Raw genomic sequence first — 21,900 nt, forward strand, 5'->3', positions numbered from 1 at the left:
CTTTTCTGGCTTTAAATAATGTTTGGTTATTTTTTTTCTAATTAAACCCATGCATCTGTCAACGAAAGGCCCTTATTTAATAGATGCTTTTTCAGGCTTCTTCTGCTTGACACACAAAGTGGTAGCTTTCAAATTCACATGGTTTTTATGTAAAGAAATTTCTCCTATGTCAAATACACGAAGCACATATTGGGCTTAGATCTTTGGGAGTTAATTTCATTATGTGTAATATAATATATATATAATTTGATATACCTCAAAAAAAGTTAAATAGATTTCTTTGAAGATTTGCTGGAGACTCTGTTTGTGGAAAAGGAGGTGGCAAAAATATCATTCTTGCAGGAGAAGACTGCAATATTGCAAACAGCACACAGTACCTTTTCTAAATTAAAAACAAGTGGCCTGGTAAGTGATGGAAAAATCTAAATGGAACTGAACCTAGTGTGTAAGTGTGACCACTAGGCTTAAGGTTCAAGGTCCAAAAAGCAACAACCAACATAGAAATCTACATAAAACTAAGAGCTTGTAATTTGTGAGGGTGCTTGTGTTGGTGCATGTAGCAACATTGCTGGTATTTTTGTGGAAGTAGTTCTATATTGTGATTACTGGTAGATATGTTACTGTTTATATTGGAGAGGGCAATGTGATGAGAGGTGGGGTTCATTACAAGTTCCTAGGAGGCAAATGGAGGGAAATACTAAAGGGGAGTATGAACTATGTGGAGGAGCTGAAAGGGGACCGAGGAGGCCTAACATGATTAGGATCTACATGGTCTATGAGAAGAAGGTGAGGGAGCTGGGCTTCTTTAGTGTGGTGAAGAGAATAAAAGGGGCCCTCTAGTAGTGGCCTACAGATACTTGAACAATTGTGGCAAAAATATTCAAACCATTTTTTAATCTTGGTAATAGCAGATACTCAGCGAGACATTAAGAAAAATGTTTTCATCAGGAGGAGAGCACAGAAATGCAACAGGTTGTACAGGGAGGTCATGGATTGTCTGTTCATCTTAAATGCCACAGGTGATGTGAACTAGTGTGCGGCAGAAATTTGGACTGGACGATGATCACCAGAGGTCCCTTGAGAACATCTCTGTGAGTCTATAATGCATGTTGTAGAGGAATCCATGGAATGGAGTGTATGATCAGATATATATTGTGTGGCTGTTCTTGGAGAGGTATGTATATAGGAATGACCAAGAGGATGAGAAACTAAAATATGTGTGGAAGGGACTGAAAAGTTAAGGATGTATAAATGTGGAACATGGCAGTAAGGCAGACATAGCTAGGGGACTGAAATATTAAGAAATGGTAACAGAAAGAGCAGGTTTTTGGAGAAGAGTGGAATAGGTTAATTTTGTATGATGGAGGAGAAGGATGCTGCTGCTTAGAAATAGTGTTGGAAGCAACTGAGCAGGAGCAAGGGAAACACCAAACTGGGGAGCACTGGGGATTGGGGTGGAGATATAGGCTGAAGTTGTTGGTTGCGTTGAAGAAAAGTATTTGTGCATGGATGGTAAAATAGGTGGTATAGATGGTAAAATAGGTGATATATGCAAGGCATGAGGTGCTTCACGGCACTGAAGTGTTTGGCCTTGGTAGAATGAGACAGGAATGACAGATGTGGTGAGGTTGTGGGGTTATATGGTTGCAGGAGTGGGTCTGGTGTGTGCTGACACCAGGCAGAGGTGTGTTGATTTGATGAGTGACGAGAGCATGTGGAAGCGGCCTGCCAATTGTGACTGTGTTAAGGCGAGGAAGGTGTTTGCAAGCAGCCGACAGGTGTGTGGGCATTGGGAGGGATATGGAGTGGCACTAGAGAGATTGCATAGAGCTATCAGCTGAGGCACATGAGGGTGCAGCAGCATGAAGATGTACAGAGAAACGACATATGTATGAATCCTGATGGTGGGGAGGTGACAGGTGTTGTCACATCTGGGAGAAAGTTGAGTAGGCAAGGCTGGAGAAGGGCACAGGACAGCACAGGGGTAGAGGAGTGAGAAGGGTTGGAGTCAGGAGCAGCTCGGAGGAGGCACAGGATAGGGAGTCACTTTGATGCACTGAACGTGCAAGCAGCGTGGCATGTACAGACTTGGAGGAAGTGAAGGGAATGTGGAGAGAGAAAGCGTGTGCTGTGTAGCTGTGTCAAGGATGCATAAACATAAGAGCGGAGCCGAGGACACGTTTGTTGATGCGAGTAGCGTGTGAAGATGGTAAAGGATGCGCTGCGTGCGGGGCAACGGGAGCACCGGGACCCGCGGGAGAGAGCTCCCTAGCGCGGCGCTGCCAGGAGGCTGTGGAGGCGTCGCGGGAGGAGGATGTCGGGAGGGAGAAGGACGGGATTTGTGCCGAGCACGGAGCCGAAGGCAGGGCCGTGGGGCGGGGAGCGGCGGGGCGGGCGGGAGGCGGCACAGCCCGGCGTCACTGCCGCCTCCCGTCGCGCAGGCCGGGGCTGCTATAGCGACGCGGAGGACGCCGGCGCCGAGCGGAGCCGCAGGGACGGAGCCGGGACATGGTGAGCGCCGGGACGGGCGGCCGGGCGGGCGGGGCGGGGAGCGCCGGCCGGGGCTGAGCCGTGTCTCTCTCCCGCAGCCCTTCTCCCAGCGTACCTATCACCCGCCTGCAACCGGGCCCGGCGCGGGGCCGGCGGCGTTTCCCGCATTCCAGTTCCGCGTGCGGCACGAGAACCCGGACTGGCGGCGGCTGAGCACCGTGGACGTGGAGCGGGTGGCGCGGGAGGGGGACGTGGCGGTCCTGCAGGCGCTCCTGGAGCATGTCACCTTCTGCAACGCCGAGCGGGAGTGCTGCCCGCACTGCCAGGGCCCCGCAGACCCGCTGCTGCTGAAGCTGCTGCGCCTGGCACAGCTCTCTACCGAGTACCTGCTGCACTCCCAGGAGTACCTCAGCGCCCAGCTCGGCAGCCTGGAGGAGGCCCTGAGAGAGACACAGGCCCAGCGTGACCAGCTGGCCAAGGAGGTGGCACAGCACTCGCAGGAGATCCAAGGGCTTAAGGAGGAATGCCGGCGGAGAAAGAAGATGATCAGCACCCAGCAGATGATGCTGGAGGCACGAGCCAACTACCACCAGGTGAGAAGAGAGGGCCTGGTGGCCCAGTCACCCACACCTTGTCAGCTCTGAGCCTGCTGGGATGGGCAGCAGAGCAGCCCCACTCTGCTGGGATGCAGTTGCTTGCTGGGTGACAGGCTGGAGCTGCAAGAACCAGTGACCTTGCAAAAGGAAGTGTCTTGCTGGCACTTGTTTTCCATCTGTGTTTCAGAGACTCTTGGGAGAATGCTACATCATCTTTAACAAATCCTATCTTTACTAACATATGCTCTTTATTCTTGGATTTGCTTTAGATGCTTCTGGAATGTCAGATACACACACATACAAAACCTATGATAAAAGTTACTACTTTGTTGTGTTGCTGTCTTTCCTTGTCTGCCAACTGCGTGGTCAGAAAACACACAGGACAAAAGCATTGGAACTGATGCTGAACAGTAATGTAGTGTCTATGAGAAGTCACTGTCCTGCACTGATGTTCTCCAGGCACAAAGTTTCTGCTTGTGTGTGTGACTCAGAAGTGACTCAGGCAAGATGGTAAAGAGCTTCAGTGAGTTAGCTCAGCTCTGGTTCCACAACAATATGTTCCTAAAGGGTCTTTCTTAAGAACCTTAATACACAGCTGTTCTGACTGACAGTGTCACGGCCCTCTGTTTAAATTGGGAGGGGTTTTTTGTCTCACTACAATGGTGTGGTCGTTTGGTCTAAGTATTTTTCAGCATCAGCATTTTCAGGTTTTGGGAATGCAAATTTCAGCTTCAAACGTAATCTGAAGTCTAAAGGGTACACTGGACACAGACTTGACGTGATTTCAGGCTAGCCCTCTATGTTTAAAGTTACAGGCAAAGTTCAATATTTAAGACATCAGCTAAGTTGGGCTCAAGTGTTTCTATAAGGGAAAAGGTACCTTATGTCCCAAGAGTAGAACTGTACATGAGGCAAGGTTCATGCATTCAAGTGTTAGTCTCGAGGACAAGCTGCTGATATGGTATTATTTAAAAAAAAACCTTTATGCAACTCTCAAAGCAGTTTGTCCTGTGTTGTAAAAGATAAAAGTGTCATTTTATTTGTAAACTTAAATAGTTCTCACACTGTGATTGCCAAATGTTATCAAATTTTCCGGAAATATTTGTAGCCTGCACCTGCCTTTGTGGAAGCTGAAAAACATGGTAGTTAACTTGTCTCATTGCTAATCTGTTCAATGGCATTTGCAGTAAAACAGAGATGGAAATCTATTTCCCATTTCTAATTTGATTTCATATAAAGTAAACTTCTGATCTCCCCTCCCCCCTTTCATTCTTCTATTTCTTTTCTCTAGAAGTTTAAGTTCACATGAGAAAAACGAGTTCAGGAAATGATGTTGAACAATACCTGAAGTTCTACAGTGTTTTCAGGATTCTGAGTTTGTATACCAAAATAATTTAAACTCTTCCCAGTGTTTGTAAATGCAGGGTAGTAGTATGATCAGTAAACAACAGCTCTGTGATATTTATCTGTGCCATGATCTTCGTTGCCAGATAAGAGGGGCTTTTCTGATGTTCATGAGAGGGTAGTTCAGATTCCATGCCCTCAAAGTCTTGGATGTTTTGCAAATAAGCCTGATACTTGTTTACAAATAAGCCTTTTTTAGCAGAAGTGCACTTTACAGCTAATGTAAATGTTTTGGAATTCAGCTGTAATGCCTTTAATCCAAGATCAATATAAATTTAACCATGAAATGCTACAATAAAATGGTACTGATACCTACAAGTCATAAATTTAAGTACCTTCATGTGAGTAATACAAATTTAATTTAAAATAATATTTTTCACTTTTTTGATACTTTGTTCAGAAATCTTACATTCTCATGTATAATGTGGGCATAAAGTGCATGTTGTAGTTAACACTGAAAAGTAGTTGCAAGAAAAGTGTTACATAATTCAAAACTTAAATGTTCCCTATGTTACTCCTGTCTCCTGCAGTAAGAGCTTTCTTTCACTTCCAGCAAGTCAAACTGACATGAAGTTTGTGCTTGAATGGATAACATTATTTCACAGCCAATTTAGTTCTGTAAATCATGTGCAATCTGTTACACTGTAAACTCCCTCTTGGTTGGTAGTAATGCTTTGCTGCCATATTATATCACTTTATTTTGGTTTTATAGTAGGTCTTGCATTTGCTGAACAAAATTTGTCTTAATTATTCATGGCTTTAGTGTTTGCTGAAAAGTGTGTTTTATAGGGTACCCGACTACCAGCGGCAGCATTTTAAATATAATATGAAATTTGGGAATCCCACATAATCACAGAATCATTTAGCTTGGAAAAGACCTCTGAGATCATCAAGTCCAACCTTTGACTGATCAACATCTTGTCAACTAGACCATGGCACTAAGTGCAGTGTTCATTTATTTCTTGAACACCTCCAGAGTGGTGACTCCACTACCACCCTTGGCAGTCCATGACAATGTTTAACCACCCTTTTAACGAAGAAATTCCTTCTGATGTCCAGCCTGAACCTTCCCTGTCACAGCTTGAGGCTAAGTCCTCTTGTCCTGTCACTTGTCACCTGGGAGAAGAGGCTGACCCCTGTGTAATTACACCCTCCTTTCAGGCAGTTGTAAAGAGTGATAAGATCTGAGCCTCCTTCTCTGCAGGCTGAACACCTCCAGCCCCCTCAGATGTTCCTGGTAGATCTTACTCTCCAGACCTGTTCCATTGCCCTTCTCTGGACATGCTCCAGCAGCCTAATCTCCTTCTTGTAGTGAGGGGCCCAGAACTGGACACAGGATTTGAGGTATGGCCTCACCAAGGCTGGGTATAGAGGGATCATCAGTGCTCTGGTCCTGCTGACCACACTACTGCTGATACAAGCCAGGGTGACACTGGCCTTCTTGGCCACCTGGGCACACACTGGCTCATGTTCAGCAGCTGCTGGCCAACACCCTGTGGTCCTTTTCCACTGAGCAGCTTTATAGGCACTGCCCCGAACCTGTAATGCTGCAGGGAGTTTTGTGGCTGAAGTGAAGGACCTGGTGCTTGGTCTTGCTGTACCTCATAAAGTTGGCCTCTGTCCGTCAATCCATCCTATCCAGATCCTTCTGCGGAGCACTCCTACCCTCCAGCAGATCCTGTTCAATGGTGTTGTCTGCAAATTTACCTAAGGTGCATTCAATCCCCTCATCCAAATCATCAATAAACTTATTAAACTGGGCTGTCCCCAACACTGATCCCTGGGGACATGACAGTGACCAGATGTCAACTGAATGCGACACCACGACAATCTCTGGGCCTGGACATCCATCCAGTTCTTAACTCAAAGAGGGCACCTGTCCAAGCATGAGCTGCCAGCTTTTCCAGGATAATGCTATGGTAGGTGGTGCTGAAGACTTTGCTGAAGTCCAATAGGCAATATCCATAGCCTTTCCCTCACCCACTAGGTGGGTCACCTGGCAATAAAAGGATCAGGTTAGTCAGGCAGGACCTGCCTTTCCTAAACCCATGCTGGCTGGGTCTGATTGTTTGGTTGTCCTCTATGTGATCACACTGAAGATGATCTGTTCCAGAACATTGCCAGGCACCAAGGTTGGGTTGACAGGCCTGTAGTTCCCCAGATCCTCCTTCTGGCATTGATTATGGTGACAAGATCTTGAACCTATTAAGCTGGTTTCTTACTGTCATATCACACTGATAAGTAAGATGACTTTTTTGTCTGAGTTTTGTTAAAATATATTTATTTGAAAAAAAAAGTATGAGATAGAGGTAATTAATGACCCTAAAGTGATGAGGGGCCCTCATGTGTATGTTACAGGGTTTCTAGATGCAGCTTCTGTCCTTGTACAACCCACCTATTTTTAATATATTCTGAACGTTAGTAGAATGTATTTTAAAGGTGAACAAAAAGGATATTTCAAAAAGGGTGGGATCCAAATTTGACTTGGAATTTATATTCAAAGCTAGTAGGTTAATTATAGAAACAGTAATTGAAAGAACTTTGTGCTTCAGAAGGATTCTAGGTGGCATACTAATGTAATTAACATATCTTTTCTTACAAAATTGTGTACTGCTACTTTACCTTTGTTGAAATGTCTGGTATTTTACATGTCCTTTGAGTATTGCCATCTTACAACTCATATACTCAAACCCATCATTACTGGTTTTCTCCAGCTGTGTGGTGCTCTACTTTGTGGTGTTGCATGAATCTTAAGAACACCTGAGCTACTGGTTGGCTGAAGTCTGTGTATTGTGCTGAAAAGGGTTGTCATGCCTTTTCTTTATAGTTCTCTACCTATATATATGAATACTTATCTGTGGTTTATACCTGAATTTGAACTTGCTTGGCCAGAGTCTGTTCTGTTCAGTTTGTGCAGTGCCTAGCACAATCAGATTCTTGCTCATGACCATCACTGTGAAATGTTAAATATCATTAATATACTAATGACTTTACAATAACTGGGTACCATGAGAATTTTTGTTCTTATTCTTGTGAGATGGAATTTGTTGAAGTTACCTTCTTTTTACATTTGAACAAAATGTAATAACCTGTTCAAAACCTTAACCACTGTATTTACCAAAAAGATGTTACTAATGTTTTTTTAACTGTTTTTTTCTTATTTTTTTGTAGTGCCCATTTTGTGAAAAGGCTTTTATGACCTATTCCTTTTTACAAAGTCACATTCAAAGACGTCACCCAGGGGAGTCTGAGATCGGTATGTACTTTAATGTTATCCAAAAAATTGAGAGAGGTGGTTTAGAAAAGTGTAAATACAGTGAGGATGTGCCGTCCATGATTTTGTGTAACTTGGAAGAAAAGTTTTTACTTTTAATTTTTGAGTGGCAGATCCCAGTTTGTGTGAATGCAAGTGCCACTGACTGATACAATGTATTGGGCAACATATGTTTCAGTCTCTGGAAAATAGTTAACAAAAACCTATGTGCCATATCTGCAGCATCTTTTCAAACTAGCATTTCTGTTAAATACTTTAGCCAGTAGGACATTTCAGAGCACAGTTCCTCTTTAGGCATGTATGTTAGGAAGGCATGGGTAAAATGAACAAGCTGCACTAAGGAAAATAAATTTTGCAAATATATAATAATTATAAATACATGAATAGTCCACCCCACGTGAAATCAGTTTGAATAGAATCAGGGTCTCCTGAACTAAAGTGACTGTAAAATGTAGTGAGAAAGAGAAACTGTTAAGAACAGTCTAACTTCATCTATCTATGATACTCAAGGTTGCTTTACCACTAAGTTGCATACTTTTTTCTCTCCTCATTAAAAGATGTTTAGTTTGAAAAACAATGATGTCAAAGTTTCTTTCATTCATATCTAATTTCTCTCCTTCCTGCTAGGCTGCATGCTTATGATTTATTGCTAAGGACAAACAAGTATTGACAAGTAACAGTGGTTAGAATAAGAGCAAGTTAGGAAAAAAGGAGCATTTGGGAGGAGAAAAAGTGGGAAGAATCTAATGAGGTCTGAAGTATAGCTTGTCAGGCAAATGAAACAGCAGCAAGAGTGAGAGGGGTCTGATTAGGCAGCTAATCAGAGGAAGTGTGAATATATTTTAAAAAGAAAGAAGCTCTTGTGCACCTTACACTTGATAAAAATGATAGTGTAAGATGCTGCAGAAACAGTTGAAGTTATTGTTGTATAAAAGCCTGAAATGACTCTCTGGGGAAAATATCCCATTCAGTTATTTCTGAAATAATATTCAGATTCCCAGATCATGGGCAAGTAAATAATTGGTAAATTGATAAAATGTTTCATGGTTGAAGATTGTTGTGATTTTTGCACATTTTAACATTTTTTGTTTGATATTCCCCCAATTCTGTCCACATAAATAATTTGTTGTATTCCAACTGGACTCCTTACAAAGGTTATTTAGAATAAACTTAACCTAAGAGATTGAATAACTGAGGTTCACTTCGTCCTTTGTACATCCTTTTTATGAGCCTGTGTTGCTTAAATTCCTTTGAAATTAGATTATAGAATACTTTTTCATGTAAATATTTATTGAACTATTTCACATGTAAGTGGTACAAGTATTTGAGGGTAAGTTAGCAGTCCAGAAAATATATGTATTTAAAAGCATCTATGGAGAATCATGGTAGTGGGAGGGAATATGGTCTAAAAAAGTCACACTTTGTGATAATGTTACTGAAACCCTAGAAATGTATTTGCAGTAAGTATTACAGTTCCAGCAACAAATCTTCTTAAAATCTGTGTCCCTTTCAAACAGAACAGAAGAAAAAAGGAAATATAGAAAAACTGCAGGATGAGATTGAAAAACTGAAGGAGCAGTTGCAGCTCACCAAGTCCCAGTTAGAGTTTGAACAACAGGCTAATTTGGCCAGGTTGTCTAAGGTAATACTTACTAAGTAATGTGAATGTCTCAAAAGAATTAGCACTTTGAACTGTGTTCGCTCAACCCACTGAATTACTGGATTTCCCAAAGTTGAACGCTTTCAAGATTCAGCTGGCCAGGGTCCTGGGCCACCTTGTCTAGTTTGTGCTGTTGTCAAGAAAGGCTGGACCAGATTATCCTGGAGGATAATCCAATCTGATCCTTCCAACCTGATAGTCTATGATGGATGATTGTTTTCTTCCTTGTTTTCAGAGGAAACCCTGATCTTATGTAAAACATGGAGTGTTGTTTTCCATGAACTCAGCTTCAGACTTCTCTTTCTTCAGTCCTTTTGTTCCTCCTTTCTTGGAAGTGTTCAGCTTCCATTTTCAAAAGTCCTGAATGGCCAAATCAAAAGCTGCTAGAGTTTCACTTAGGAGTGCAGGTACTGTCAGAATAATGGGTCTTGGCCCTATGTGGACATGTGGAAGGTATTCTACTCATTCTTTCTGTGCCTAGCTTTTGAGAAATACATCTATAACGTATTTCTCCTGCCCCCAAAGCATTGTTTTGCTTATGAGGTGGAACTTGGAGTATTCATAACACATTCATTCATAACAATGTAGATTTTTTGGTGCCTTAGGGGCCTCTTTTGAAGTCACTTGTCTTAGCTGAGACTCCTAACTGCATGGGGACTACCTGAAATGTCCTGAAGCTACAGTCGGCAGTGTTACACAACAAGAAGCTTTCAAAACTTCTCTGTTTTTCTGGGATGTCAGGGAAGATAGAAATGTGTGGTGTGACTGGTTACAGTTTGTCTGCCATGACTGACATCCACTGTCAATTCAGGTGGCACAATGTTACTGTCTTTTGATTGAAAGAGCAGAAGATCTTATCCTTGATTGAAGGATACAGATGATCCCATTCTTCCTAGTTGTACAATGATTGCATATTATAGAGAACAAATTCAGAGTGAATGCTGTGATGGAAAAATGTTGGTGTTTCCTAAAAGATACATATGTCCTGGGCAGTGAAATGCAGGACTTTAAACAATTTGAGAACTATATAAAAATTCATCACTGTATAGTGGAATGGTTGAAGTTTTCTAATGGATGAAGTGGGGTAAAGGCATATAGGGGTAAAATGGTTCTAATTTCATTTATGAAACAGTGGGTTCTGAATTGAGTGCTGTTACTGAAGGACAAGATCTTAAGCTTGTGATATATAGCTCTGAGGAAATGTTAGTAGCAGCTAGCAAAGAAAATCAAATACTACCAATTATTCTGAAAAATCACTGTGCAAGCCACAGCCTAAATGTGTTGTGTGAGTCTAGTCCCTTCACCTAAAAAGGATAGACTAGAGCTATAAAAGTTGTGGAGATGGGCTACAAAGATGATCTGTCAGTATTTAGAATGACTGAGCTTGCTGAGAGTTGTCACTCTGAAAGAAAGACAAATGCTTGATGAAGATGGAGGGTGAGATAATGATACCTGTGAAGTCATGAGTTACACAGAGTGAATAGTGATTCTCTCTGTTCTCCAGTTCAGGGCTCAGAATCCATCAAATGTACCTAGCAGGAGCCAGATTCAAACAACTAAAACAAGAAAAGTGCTTGGCTCTTTATGCAGCTTGTGGAGCTCATTGGCAAAAGGTGTTGCAGTTGCTAAAGGTGATGCAGCCACAGGGGATCACTGCAAAGTGTATGAGGAGAAATGTATTAAAGTTTATGCAGTTAATGAAGTTCACAGGACTGTATCAGGCTCCAGAAGTCCTCTGAGCTGAAAACAGCTGGCAACTTAGAGACTGTGAAGGAGAACATGCACTTTTGCTTGCCCCAATATCAGCCTTTCTTACTTACACACTTAAGGCCTTTGTGAGAAACAGGATACTGAAGTAAGTGAATCTTTGATATGACCGAGTAAGGTCATTTGTGTGTTTTTCAGTGAAAAATAATAAACTGCCTGAACTGTTTTGAAGTATAATTGTTTAGCTTGTTTAGCAGTATGTATAGTTTGCTACCCTAGAATTCTTAAATCTGGTGTTATGTTTTTTGATGTCACAGGATTTCCCAAATGTTGAAAGTGACTGCATTCCACATGTAGTTTAGGAGCTTGAATTTGTATTGAATGTGAGGAAAAATCACCAATAATTATTTTTTTTTTAAATTTCAGGAATGCGAGCAGCAAAAATCAAAAGAAGAAGAGTTTCTACAATCATTTCATAGATGGAAAGACGAGGAAAGAGAGAAATTTGCTGATCAAATAGAAAAAGTGAAAGATATGTTTACAAAAGAGCTTAAGGACTTACATTCGAGAAATTCAACCTTAGAAAATGTAAGCAATTTAAATTTTTGAACATTTTAGAGCATGAATCCCTTACAATAGATGGCAGTGAATTTCACATATTTGAAGTGTGATATAGTCATTGTAAAGCTCTTCCTACAGAACTCTTAAAAATAATGATTGAGTGGTAGCTCTAATTGTATCTTTGTATACAGGTATTTTATTAACAGAACTTCAGGTTGTGGGCCTTTTTATTTAAAGGATTGCTTTGTATGAATGAATGATCCCTTCATCAGTTATGTCAGTTTTTTTCTGTACTCCTCAGCCTTTGAATGCCTGTTTATAGGTTAGTAGATATTGTTGTGGTTGCTGCATGTTAAGTATCCTTATGTTAATATTTTCACAAGTGGTATGGAGGACACTAACCACTGCATTACTGTCCTGACGGAATTAATTTGTTTTCAGCACATGCTTTGGAAATGTTCACTAGCAAGAGAATCATGAAAGTATGGCTGGGTCAGAAATCAAATCTGCATGTCATTACCAGAGCAGCTTACATTGTGCAGCTGCTAGGTCCTGTGTACTTTTACAAGTCATATTTCTTTTAGATGTAGATATTATTGATGACGTGAAATTTGATAAATGTTGACCTTACGTGAAATGGGAGAAATATCTGATGCAATCTCTGCATAACTGTGTTTAAAGAAAATTTTGTATTCCTCCTCCCTCCTATTAGCAACTGTTAGAATTACAAAAGTCCAATATGCAACAAAAATCCAATTTAGGAACACTGAAAGACAGCCATGAGTTTACAGAGGAGAAACTTCATCATCTTCGGGATCATCCATATGTGGTTAAACTTCTGGAAAAACAGGTAACACTGTAACTTAATATATTGCTTTTGACAGATTACTTACTTTCTTTTTATTTTTCTTCATCTCTGAGTAGGATATGAAATCCCTAATTAAAATTTTCATTATTTCTAATGCCAAAAATATCTGGTTTTAAAGATTTAATACTATTTAATACTATCCATATAATGACAAACAAGGATTTATTTTCTTTATCTTTTATAAATGAAGTAATTCTCGCTTATTTATTGATATTCTCTTATTCTTTATGATTAAGCATATCTGTCTTTGCCAAGTGTGGTGGCAGTTCAATTCCAGAAGGCTCTAACAAAGCATTTATGTTTACCCATCTGTGAGGCCACTTACAGAAAAATTGGAATATTCCATTTCCCAAAATGAAAATTAGGAAACTTCCTAACAGGATTTTCCAACCTGTGCCTTTTGTGTTCTTTCAAGGTTTTTGGGATGTGAAGGCCTTTGTTACTGCTAGTATTATACAGAAGTTTGATCATTTCTGTGCAAAGATGTACAAAACTTACTTTGGCTTTATGTTTGTTTTTTTTTTTATTTCACCAAAGAAAATTGGCTTCACTCTAAAACTCGTTTGTTAATGTTGGGGTTTTGTCATTATTATGGAAAATATGTTGTAAATGAGTGTTCAAAATTACATTCTTTAGGGGAAAACCCCCTGCTCTTACTACTCTTTCTGTTAATACCAAAGTATCAAAATGCTTGTGTATTTCTCACTCACAGTGACTGCATATACAAATCAGAGGGAAAATACAGTTTCTGGAGTGACTGGTAGGAAAACCACACTCAGATGTATAAATCAACTGTTTTAGGCGTTAAGTACTGGGTTACTCAAATTTCATCGAATCTGTCATCTTTTTAGTATTTATGCTTTATTTAGAAAAAATAAAGCTGCATATATCAGATTAAATGTGTTGTTAACAAGAATTAACATGGATTTCCTCTATGCAGGAAAAAAAGTGGGTGTCTTGTATGCAAGCCAAGTGTCATGACCATGAGACAGAAACGTCCCTGGTAAGTGGCACAGCTAACCACTTACACCTAAAGGAGACTTTTTTTTTATTTACTCTTTCAGTAGTTCTTGATATGCTCTAGTACATCTGCCAGATATCAAGAGTTTATAAGAGTATGTCCTCTTAGCTGTATTTATCATCTCTGTGTTTCTGTTACGGTAGGATCTTGGTGTTTCAGTTAACGCCAGGGTTGAAAATGAATTCATCATTTCAGAATCTGAAAAAAAAATGAAACTGTGTCTGTCTTTTGAAGAGCTTACAGCTGTTTGTGTGAGCACTGTATTATACAGTATTTTCTATGTTATGTGGCTGAATTGTTGAGATATGACTTGCCAACATGTAGCTTTCATCCACCCTGTACCTACCATGGACCTATGGCATATGTCTCAGTCTTTTTTTTCTCCTTCCTATCACTTCTCTATTGCTTTTTCTGTTGTAGCTTTCTAATGCAGAATCTGTTCAGCTTTTCCAGGAGAAAACACCATGGGATTTTATTTTGCATCAGCTTATATATTTTACTATACAAAGCTTTATTCCTCAGATTTCTTTTTACATCTGCATTTCTTTTTAATCTCTTTGCTGCTTTGTTTCTCTTGCTTCTTTTCCTTTCATTTTTCTTTCATCTGCGTGACCATGTAAGAACTGAGCAGATCATAGTGGTCTGACCAATGCTTCTCCTCCTCTGGCAAGAAAACATTGGGGATGAACCATGGAACAGTCCCCAAAAAGGATGTAGTTAAAGATACACCCACATACAGTGCAAGAATAGAATAAGGGAGAAGTAATGTAAGTATTACTTTTGGGATGATGCACCTAAATAATGTTCCCTTTCTTCCACATTTGGAGGTAATATACTAGGTTTATCATACAAATTCACGTATCACCTCCCTAAAGTATCTTTGTTGGACACTATTTACAATTAAAACATTTTTATAGATCTACACACTTTTTCCTGCAATCTTATTTTTAGGCAATCTCAGCAATGTGTGTATGTTATTTTCTTTATATTGAGATTTAGGTAGTCTTCCTTGTGTAATTCGAAAGTGATCCAGACAACTGTTCTATGATATATACAAGTCCTAGTGAAGTCACAGAAGACATCAGGTTTTTGCTGAGGAAAAAAGATGTTAAAAGTATCTAAGCATGACACTTGCTTGTTTAGACTCTGTAGCATTAAAATATTTTGTATAGTGTTAATATGATGTTACTTTTCTTCTAATTGCTTTCTAGCTACGGTCAGAGGTTGAGAACACCAAAACATCAGCGAGGGAAGACCTGAACAGAAATAACATCTTTTACAGGAAGAGGATAGAAGAACTGGAGAAGAGGCTTCAGGAGCAGAATGATCTGATTATTAGTCAGAGGAAGCAGGTCTGTTTTGTGAAACACTGTTTCAGAGAGCACAGGACACAGAGAAACACTCTACTAGCATTTGGGTCTTGATATTTCTCTGACTGCATATTCAATGTTTGCAGTTTGTAATAGTATTGCTGGAGTGCTTTGGTAAGGCTTTGGAAATTATGTCGATAAATAAGAATAGATCTGGAAAAGAGACGCAGGAATGTACCAGGAATTAAAACACATTTGATAAAGAAAGGCTTAATAAACCAAACTTTTTTTGATAGTGAAAAGGATGTAATCATAATGGGATCTAGTGTTTGAAATCTGAAAATACATTACTTCTCACACTAAAAATAAAGTATCATATTCATTACTGTGAGAATAATTACTTGAACTATTGCCATGTGAAATGTAACAAGACCAAGTGCCAGATTCTCCACCTGAGATGGGGTAACCCTGCTTATACCCACGTATCGGGGAGCAAGAAGCTGGAGAGAAGTCCTGCAGAAAGAGATCTGGGAGTTTGAGGTGATGTCAAGTTGAATGTGAGTCAGCAGTGCCCTGGCAGCCACAAGGGCCAGCCATGTCTTGGGGTGCATCAGGCACAGCATCAGCTGGAGATGAGGGAGGGGATTGTCCTGCTCTGCTTTGTGCTGGTGCTGCCTCACCTTGAGTCCTGTGTGCAGTTTGCATGTCTCAGGGTAAGAAGGGCACCAGGCTATTTCAGTACATCCAGAGGAGGGCAAACAAGGTGATCAAAGGTCTTGAGGGCATTTTAGGAGGAGCAGCTGTTGTTACTTGGCTTGTTCAGCTTGGAGAAGAGAAGGCTGAGAGGTGATCTCATCACAGCCTCAAGGGGGGCAGTGGAGGAAGATGTGCTGATCTCTCTGGTGATCAGTGATAGAACACAAGGAAATGGAATGAAGCAGGGAGATTCAGATTGGACATTAGGAAAGGGTTCTTCACACTGAGGGTGGTTGGGCACTGGAACAGGCTCCCCAGGGAAGTGATTGTGGCACTAAGCCTGTCAGAGCTCTTGGCATGTCTGGACAATGCTCTCAGGTTTGAGTTTTAGGTAGTCCAATGAGGGAATTGGACTTGATCCTTGTAGGTCCATTCCGGTGTGACATAGCCTATGATTCTATGTTTGGAAATGAATTGTTTTTGCCTAAAATAAGGTTTTGTTGAAACATAAGTATAGATTTTTAGAGGTGATTGGTGGGGGAAGATCTGGGTAGTCTGGAGTTTAGACTATGGCATGAATATGTGGCCTGTTCCTCTATCAGATGGTGCATTCTTTGTAAATCTGATTTTACACATTTTGCTTGAGATTAATGTTAAACTTATACTTGAATGCTTAAAGAATGGAAACACAAATAATAGCTTTTGCATCTCCACCTTCACAAATTTTATAGCTGGAGAAATGGAGGACAATCATAGTTTAATTTCCTTCAATCAAGTGACCTTTGGAAAGATAACAGTATGACCACAGATGTGTAATAGGTTCAGGGGACTCCAAGTTTGGTGTTTGTGAAATACAGTTGTGCAGATCTACATTCTCAATCCCTGCAAAATAGAAGGGCTTGAGAAATAGGTAACACTTTTGCAGAATCCAAACTTAATGGACAATGAATAGAGGCACTACTGGCTATAACCAAACTGATAAATAAAGGAGGATCAGGGTCCAATATTTGTGCCAGCTCCATCTGACAGTGGCTGTGTGTTTGATGAATGAATTGTGTTCTTCTCTCTTTGGGGAATTGGAGTGCATAACATTGTTTTAGTGATACAGGATTCACAAGTTTCCTATTTTCTTTAGATCACATTACAGACAGAATATTTCCTTTACTCTGTTAGTTCAGTGCTTGTCCTGGGGTGTCACATAGATAAACCTGTAAAGCAGAGAGGAGAACTGTTCATGCATTTAAAATCAATGTGCAATTAAACACTCCAGTGTTTCCGTGTAGTGGAAGCCAGGCTTGCAAAATGGGATATGAATTGCTGAGGAAGAAAGTATTGAAACTCTTAAGTGCTGAAGTGGCCCCTAAGTCTGCTCTCATTTGACTTAATAACAAGATGTACAAAGCATGAGTGGACATCAAGACAACACAAAAACATTAATTAAGCATGAACAAAATATATATTGGACACAGATGTAGTATTTTTCTCCCCAAATCATAACCCATAACTTCTCTTATGGAGTAGTACTGAAACTAGGTATTTCATGCTAAATGTTCATTCTAGATATTGATAATTTACATTTGTATCTATTCATGTATCTGTGTTTTCTACTTTAGATAAGAGAATTGTCTGTGAAACCAGCTCCAAGTGTTAAAACATATGATGGTGAGTACAAACTGTAAGAAAAAACAGACTTAGTTTCTGATTTCTGCAGCCTAGCTGAAACAAATATAGACATCAACCTGACTAACAAAATACTGAAATAAAATCAGTACTGGAAATGTATTTGTTTTTCACAGAGTATCTACCTGTTTCTATGCCATGATTTACAAAGATCGTGCTTTATGACTGTAAAGACTTCTAATGGACAAAGTTGATTGCTTGAGTCGTGAAGAGATGTAAAATAAAACAACTTTATTTCGTATTATGTAAAGAACTTCCAGATTTTTTTTATGAAGTATAATTTAAATTGATTTTTTTTTCATGCTTGACTGTCCTTAGGCTGCAGAACTCACAAAAGGGAAAATAGTGAAAGAATAGACGAAACGGATTAACTTGTCAGTTAAGACACAGATGTTCAAAGAATGTTAAGAACTCTTATATTTATGTCTGTGCAATACTTTAACATCTGAAGTCTATTACAAATAGCTAAACCTGATAATAGTGTTTCAGGATATTGTCCTGCACTACAAACACCCATATGGGTTAATGCTGCAGTTGCCGTGACTTGAAGTAAGTTTTTTGCAATAGGTGATGACTGCTGAATTAATTGTGATCCCAGTTTGGAAACCATTTTTCTTTATTAACAAGACACTGGCTTGAACTGAGTCAAAGAGCAGGGAGTAGGTTCAGACTGAGGAAGGCTGTGTGGCTTTTCAGCTCTAGCTGGTCATATTCATTCACACTGAAGCACAGACAAGTAAAAGTCCATGGCAGATTTACTCCTAGCCCCAAGCTGATCTGAGCAATGTAGGATTGAAGCTTAATTCACTCCAAGGCTACACCCTATTCATGATCTATAGATGTATGAGTGTTTGCACTCATTGATGTCGCTTGTGGATGCTGCAGATCCTCTCTGGGGAATACAAGCCCTGGTCAGGCTGGTCTTGACTAAGTAGCTTTGGGCCAAGACTTCTTCCTGTGACACAAAAGGCAGCATGCACTCATGACCAAAAAAATGATCAAGTTCTAGTCCAGTGATGATTTAGTTAGTAGTTTCTTTTCCTGATTCTAGAAGTGTTAAAAATGCTAAGCATACATAGAGATGTACTTTTATGTTGTGAAGGAACAGTTTTTACTTTGTAAATGTTTTGTTTATTTTTTGCCCATTAATGTCAAAACATAACTGATTTATAAATATGATTGAATATTGCTATATTTAAGAATCTGTATTTGTCTGTTACTATTTACAATAATACAATTTTATTATTTTTTTTACTATTATGTTATTTTAGTGAACACTCCTGTAGAGCGTCTTCAAGAATCTAAACCAACTCCATCAATTCCCCCACCTGGTAAGTTTTTTTCGATAGGTCCAGATCCAATACTTTCAAATCTAACCCTTTCTTTTCTCAGATCATAGGTTTGTCAAATCACTTGTTAAATCATTTCTCAGATCATTTGCTTTTGTCAAATCATAGGTCTAAGAGTAGTTATATTGAAAGAACATAATTTCTATGTCAGAGTTGAGAATTTCTATGAAATAATTATAAGGATGCACTACTGAGAAGAATAAATTAAAAACAAATTAAAATAATCTGAGAATATTTCCTGGAATAGTTATATTATTGAATCACTTAGATGAAATATATTGAGGAAGAAATTTGTGTTTTCTAATGGAAAATATGCTTATACTGGATAGGTACATTATATGCATATACTGGATAGGTACATGCATCTGCTGGAGTTTGTATAGGGAAACATGTGGAGATGTTTGTTTGCAAGTCTTGAAATACTGTATTTTTCATGTGACTTCAAATGGCAAGGAGTAAAAATGCAGAAAAATAATCAAAATAGACAGTTATTCCGTCGTAGTTCTTCCAGAGTATACCTGTGGTTACATATAGATCATTATTTAGGTATCTTAACTTGTGGCACTGTGGTGTCCTTTAGAAGGGGAGGGGGGCAAGGGAGCTATATTTACATTGTTTGGTACTTTGTGAAAATAGTTTTGTGAAAGTAATTTTGGTTTTTTAATCAGTATGCAAATTAATGGAGAGTTTTGTTACTATACCAATATTCTGTGATTAACTAATTCTTTATTTTTCTTTTAAGTAATGAAAAACAAGCAAGCATAGTGTTTAAAAACAGTTTATTGATTTGAATTGTAGTTGAATAATGTTTTTTTTCCTGATTATTTCTCTTAGTTTTTAAGCCTGTCACAGGAGACTAAATGGAATTTGTCTGTGAAAAATTTAGATAATTTTTCTTTCTCACCAAATACAAAAAATTCTGAAAATGCCTCTGTGGAGAAAGGGTGTTATCTATCAAGCTTTTGATAACTTGATGAGGAATGAAAAACTTGTGCAGTGCTCATTTTCGACTATGTGACAAGACAAGAATTAGTTAAAAAAGGAAAATTAAAAAATAATTGCTAATTATTCTATGGTAACATTATTTGAATAATACAGAGATTTCTTTCTAAACTATGCAAGGTTTAGTAGTTCATTGCTTGTAGCTTCCTAAGTTAAACTATATGGATGAATACTGTGTAGCCAAAAGTAATAGTATATGCAGTATAGAGAATTAGCAATAGCATTTTGAACAATTAATTCTTTTTAATTTAAGCCAGCCTCATTACACCAAAACAGTTGTAGTCTGGTTCTGGCTAAGAAGTGTCACAGCATATAATTTAGCAATTGTCCTGAATTTAAGTTTTATGAAGATTATTGCTGCTAAACACTTACACACCAAGATTGTGAAGCATTAGTTCCTTTGTGCATTTGCTTTTATTTATACTAAGCACATTTTCTGAGGAACAGTCCTGTGAGCATTAGTATTTTTTGTACTCTCACAATTTAAATCAGCTCATTCAGATCTTTCATAGTTTCTTGCTGCTTCAAATATGAAGTTTGTGACATCTTGTGAAACTTCTCAAGATAGAAAAGGCTATTCCTGCCATTGATACACAAAAGATTCACCATCAGTTTATTATGAAACCTCAAAGAAGGTGTTCCTTTCAGATTCCTTTGCTGATTACTATTTTATTTATCTCTGCAGGTCTCTCTGTCTGTCCCCTTTCTTCCCTTCTGGATTGTTTTTTAAACTTGCCTTACCTAATTTTCTGGAGGTTAGCAGAAGTTATGGTGTCTTTCCCGAAGTTTTCAGGACTCCTCAAGGGATTGACTTTCTGAATTAAGACATCATGGCTGCATCTCATGCCTTTATGAAAAGGAAAGCACTTCCTGGTAACTTGTGTAGACAAATTTATTTAGCACAGATCATCTTATAATTGCTTGCATATAAAATATCTTCATTCTTTTTTTTTAATTCTAGAAAAGGCTCCCTAATGTGAACTTAAGTACACTTTTCAAAGCCACTCAGGTGCTTTTGCATCCTAGTATTCATTCTGCACATCTTAAATCTGTGTTATGAAAAGATACCCAAGTTGCAAATGTGAGTTACCCTAGGTGGAAAGTAGGAGAATGACTATGTTAGTCTCATGTTAGTCTGATGTTAATGTTCCTGACTTCTTGTGAGAGCTAGTAGAGCACCTTAAATGCTATTCTGGCTCAACATTCTTCTGTCCATTTCTGAGCTACCTGTAGGGTTTTGTGCAGATATAACTTAGGTCTTACTTTCAAAGATTACTTCAGTCTCACAAAAAGGCAACAGATTAATTACAATTTATTTTTTTAAGTAATATTTTAAAATTAGGCTTTGGCTTCTATATTACTCTTGAAATGTTGATACTTGTTCAATATTTAGTCTTAGTTAGGTCAATAATATTAGGTGGAATTGAAGACAGTAGTTAAAAAGCAAAGCTACCAATTAGATTGTTCATTAAAACCTGTGTCTCAGTCTGTAAACATGGTGTGGACACCAAGGCTCAGCTATCACTAGGGACATAGCTGAAGCATCTGAGGAAAATTAGGTTAAAGTACTTACTCTTAAAGTACTTACTCTTTCTAGACAGTAAACAGAGAAAAGGGGCACCTTCAGAGTTTGGTTCAGCTGAACTAAGATCTGAATGCTCTTTGAAGTTGCCTGTGTCCCTTCGATGACTGTAAATGGAGTCTGAGGTGACTGGGCTCCTAACTTAGGGCCCTCAGGTAAGTGTCAAAAAAATCATACTTAGGAATATTGGTTTAAAATTAATATTTCTGCTCCTTGCGTGCAGTATGTGGCTTTCTATTGATTGGTTAGGAGAAAAAAATATATTAAGTGTATTAATTGAGAAACAATGGTCCAAATTACAGGCATCACAGATTAGGTCTGGCAGCTCTTTGTATGTGTAATTCGAGTATAAATTAAAGGAGCAGGAAATAAGTGTAGCCATGGCTTACATTTTACATATTTTCCTAGGTTGTTACATTGCAAGTGCAAAGTGCTTACTGTAGATGACACTACACCATAGATAAATTTATTGCTTCTGTTCAGGCTAAAAGTTTTTTAGCATTTCATATTTTAACATAAATATATGGGATTTCTTCTTTAAATGTTGGCCAGAAGACTGCTTTTCCCATATTACTGTCAGAATATTTTTAACTTGTAGATAAGAACAGACAAATAATATATGATATGCATGAAACATACACAGCCTGAATCCTTCATTATTGTTAAATATATTTTCCTGTTCCACCTGTGTAGAAATTGT

General features: G+C 38.9%; 1 protein-coding gene across 2 annotated transcripts in view; it reads left to right on the plus strand.

Annotated features, from left to right (window-relative positions):
• The first annotated feature begins 342 nt into the window (after window positions 1-342).
• DZIP1 (DAZ interacting zinc finger protein 1) overlaps window positions 343-21,900 on the plus strand; it is a 37,796-nt gene continuing 16,238 nt past the window's right edge. For both annotated transcript variants that reach the window (XM_036379283.2, XM_036379284.2), the window contains exons 1-11: window positions 343-1,091; window positions 2,442-2,511; window positions 2,589-3,083; window positions 7,662-7,746; window positions 9,282-9,406; window positions 11,558-11,719; window positions 12,405-12,542; window positions 13,501-13,563; window positions 14,793-14,933; window positions 17,201-17,249; window positions 18,539-18,598. In XM_036379283.2, coding sequence (XP_036235176.1) covers window positions 2,509-2,511; window positions 2,589-3,083; window positions 7,662-7,746; window positions 9,282-9,406; window positions 11,558-11,719; window positions 12,405-12,542; window positions 13,501-13,563; window positions 14,793-14,933; window positions 17,201-17,249; window positions 18,539-18,598 — 1,321 coding nt within the window. In that variant the 5' untranslated portion in view covers window positions 343-1,091; window positions 2,442-2,508. The remainder of the gene's footprint in view (window positions 1,092-2,441; window positions 2,512-2,588; window positions 3,084-7,661; window positions 7,747-9,281; window positions 9,407-11,557; window positions 11,720-12,404; window positions 12,543-13,500; window positions 13,564-14,792; window positions 14,934-17,200; window positions 17,250-18,538; window positions 18,599-21,900) is intronic.

Source organism: Molothrus ater, chromosome 2, assembly GCF_012460135.2.
Source record: "Molothrus ater isolate BHLD 08-10-18 breed brown headed cowbird chromosome 2, BPBGC_Mater_1.1, whole genome shotgun sequence".
NCBI classification, from domain to species: Eukaryota; Metazoa; Chordata; class Aves; order Passeriformes; family Icteridae; genus Molothrus; species Molothrus ater.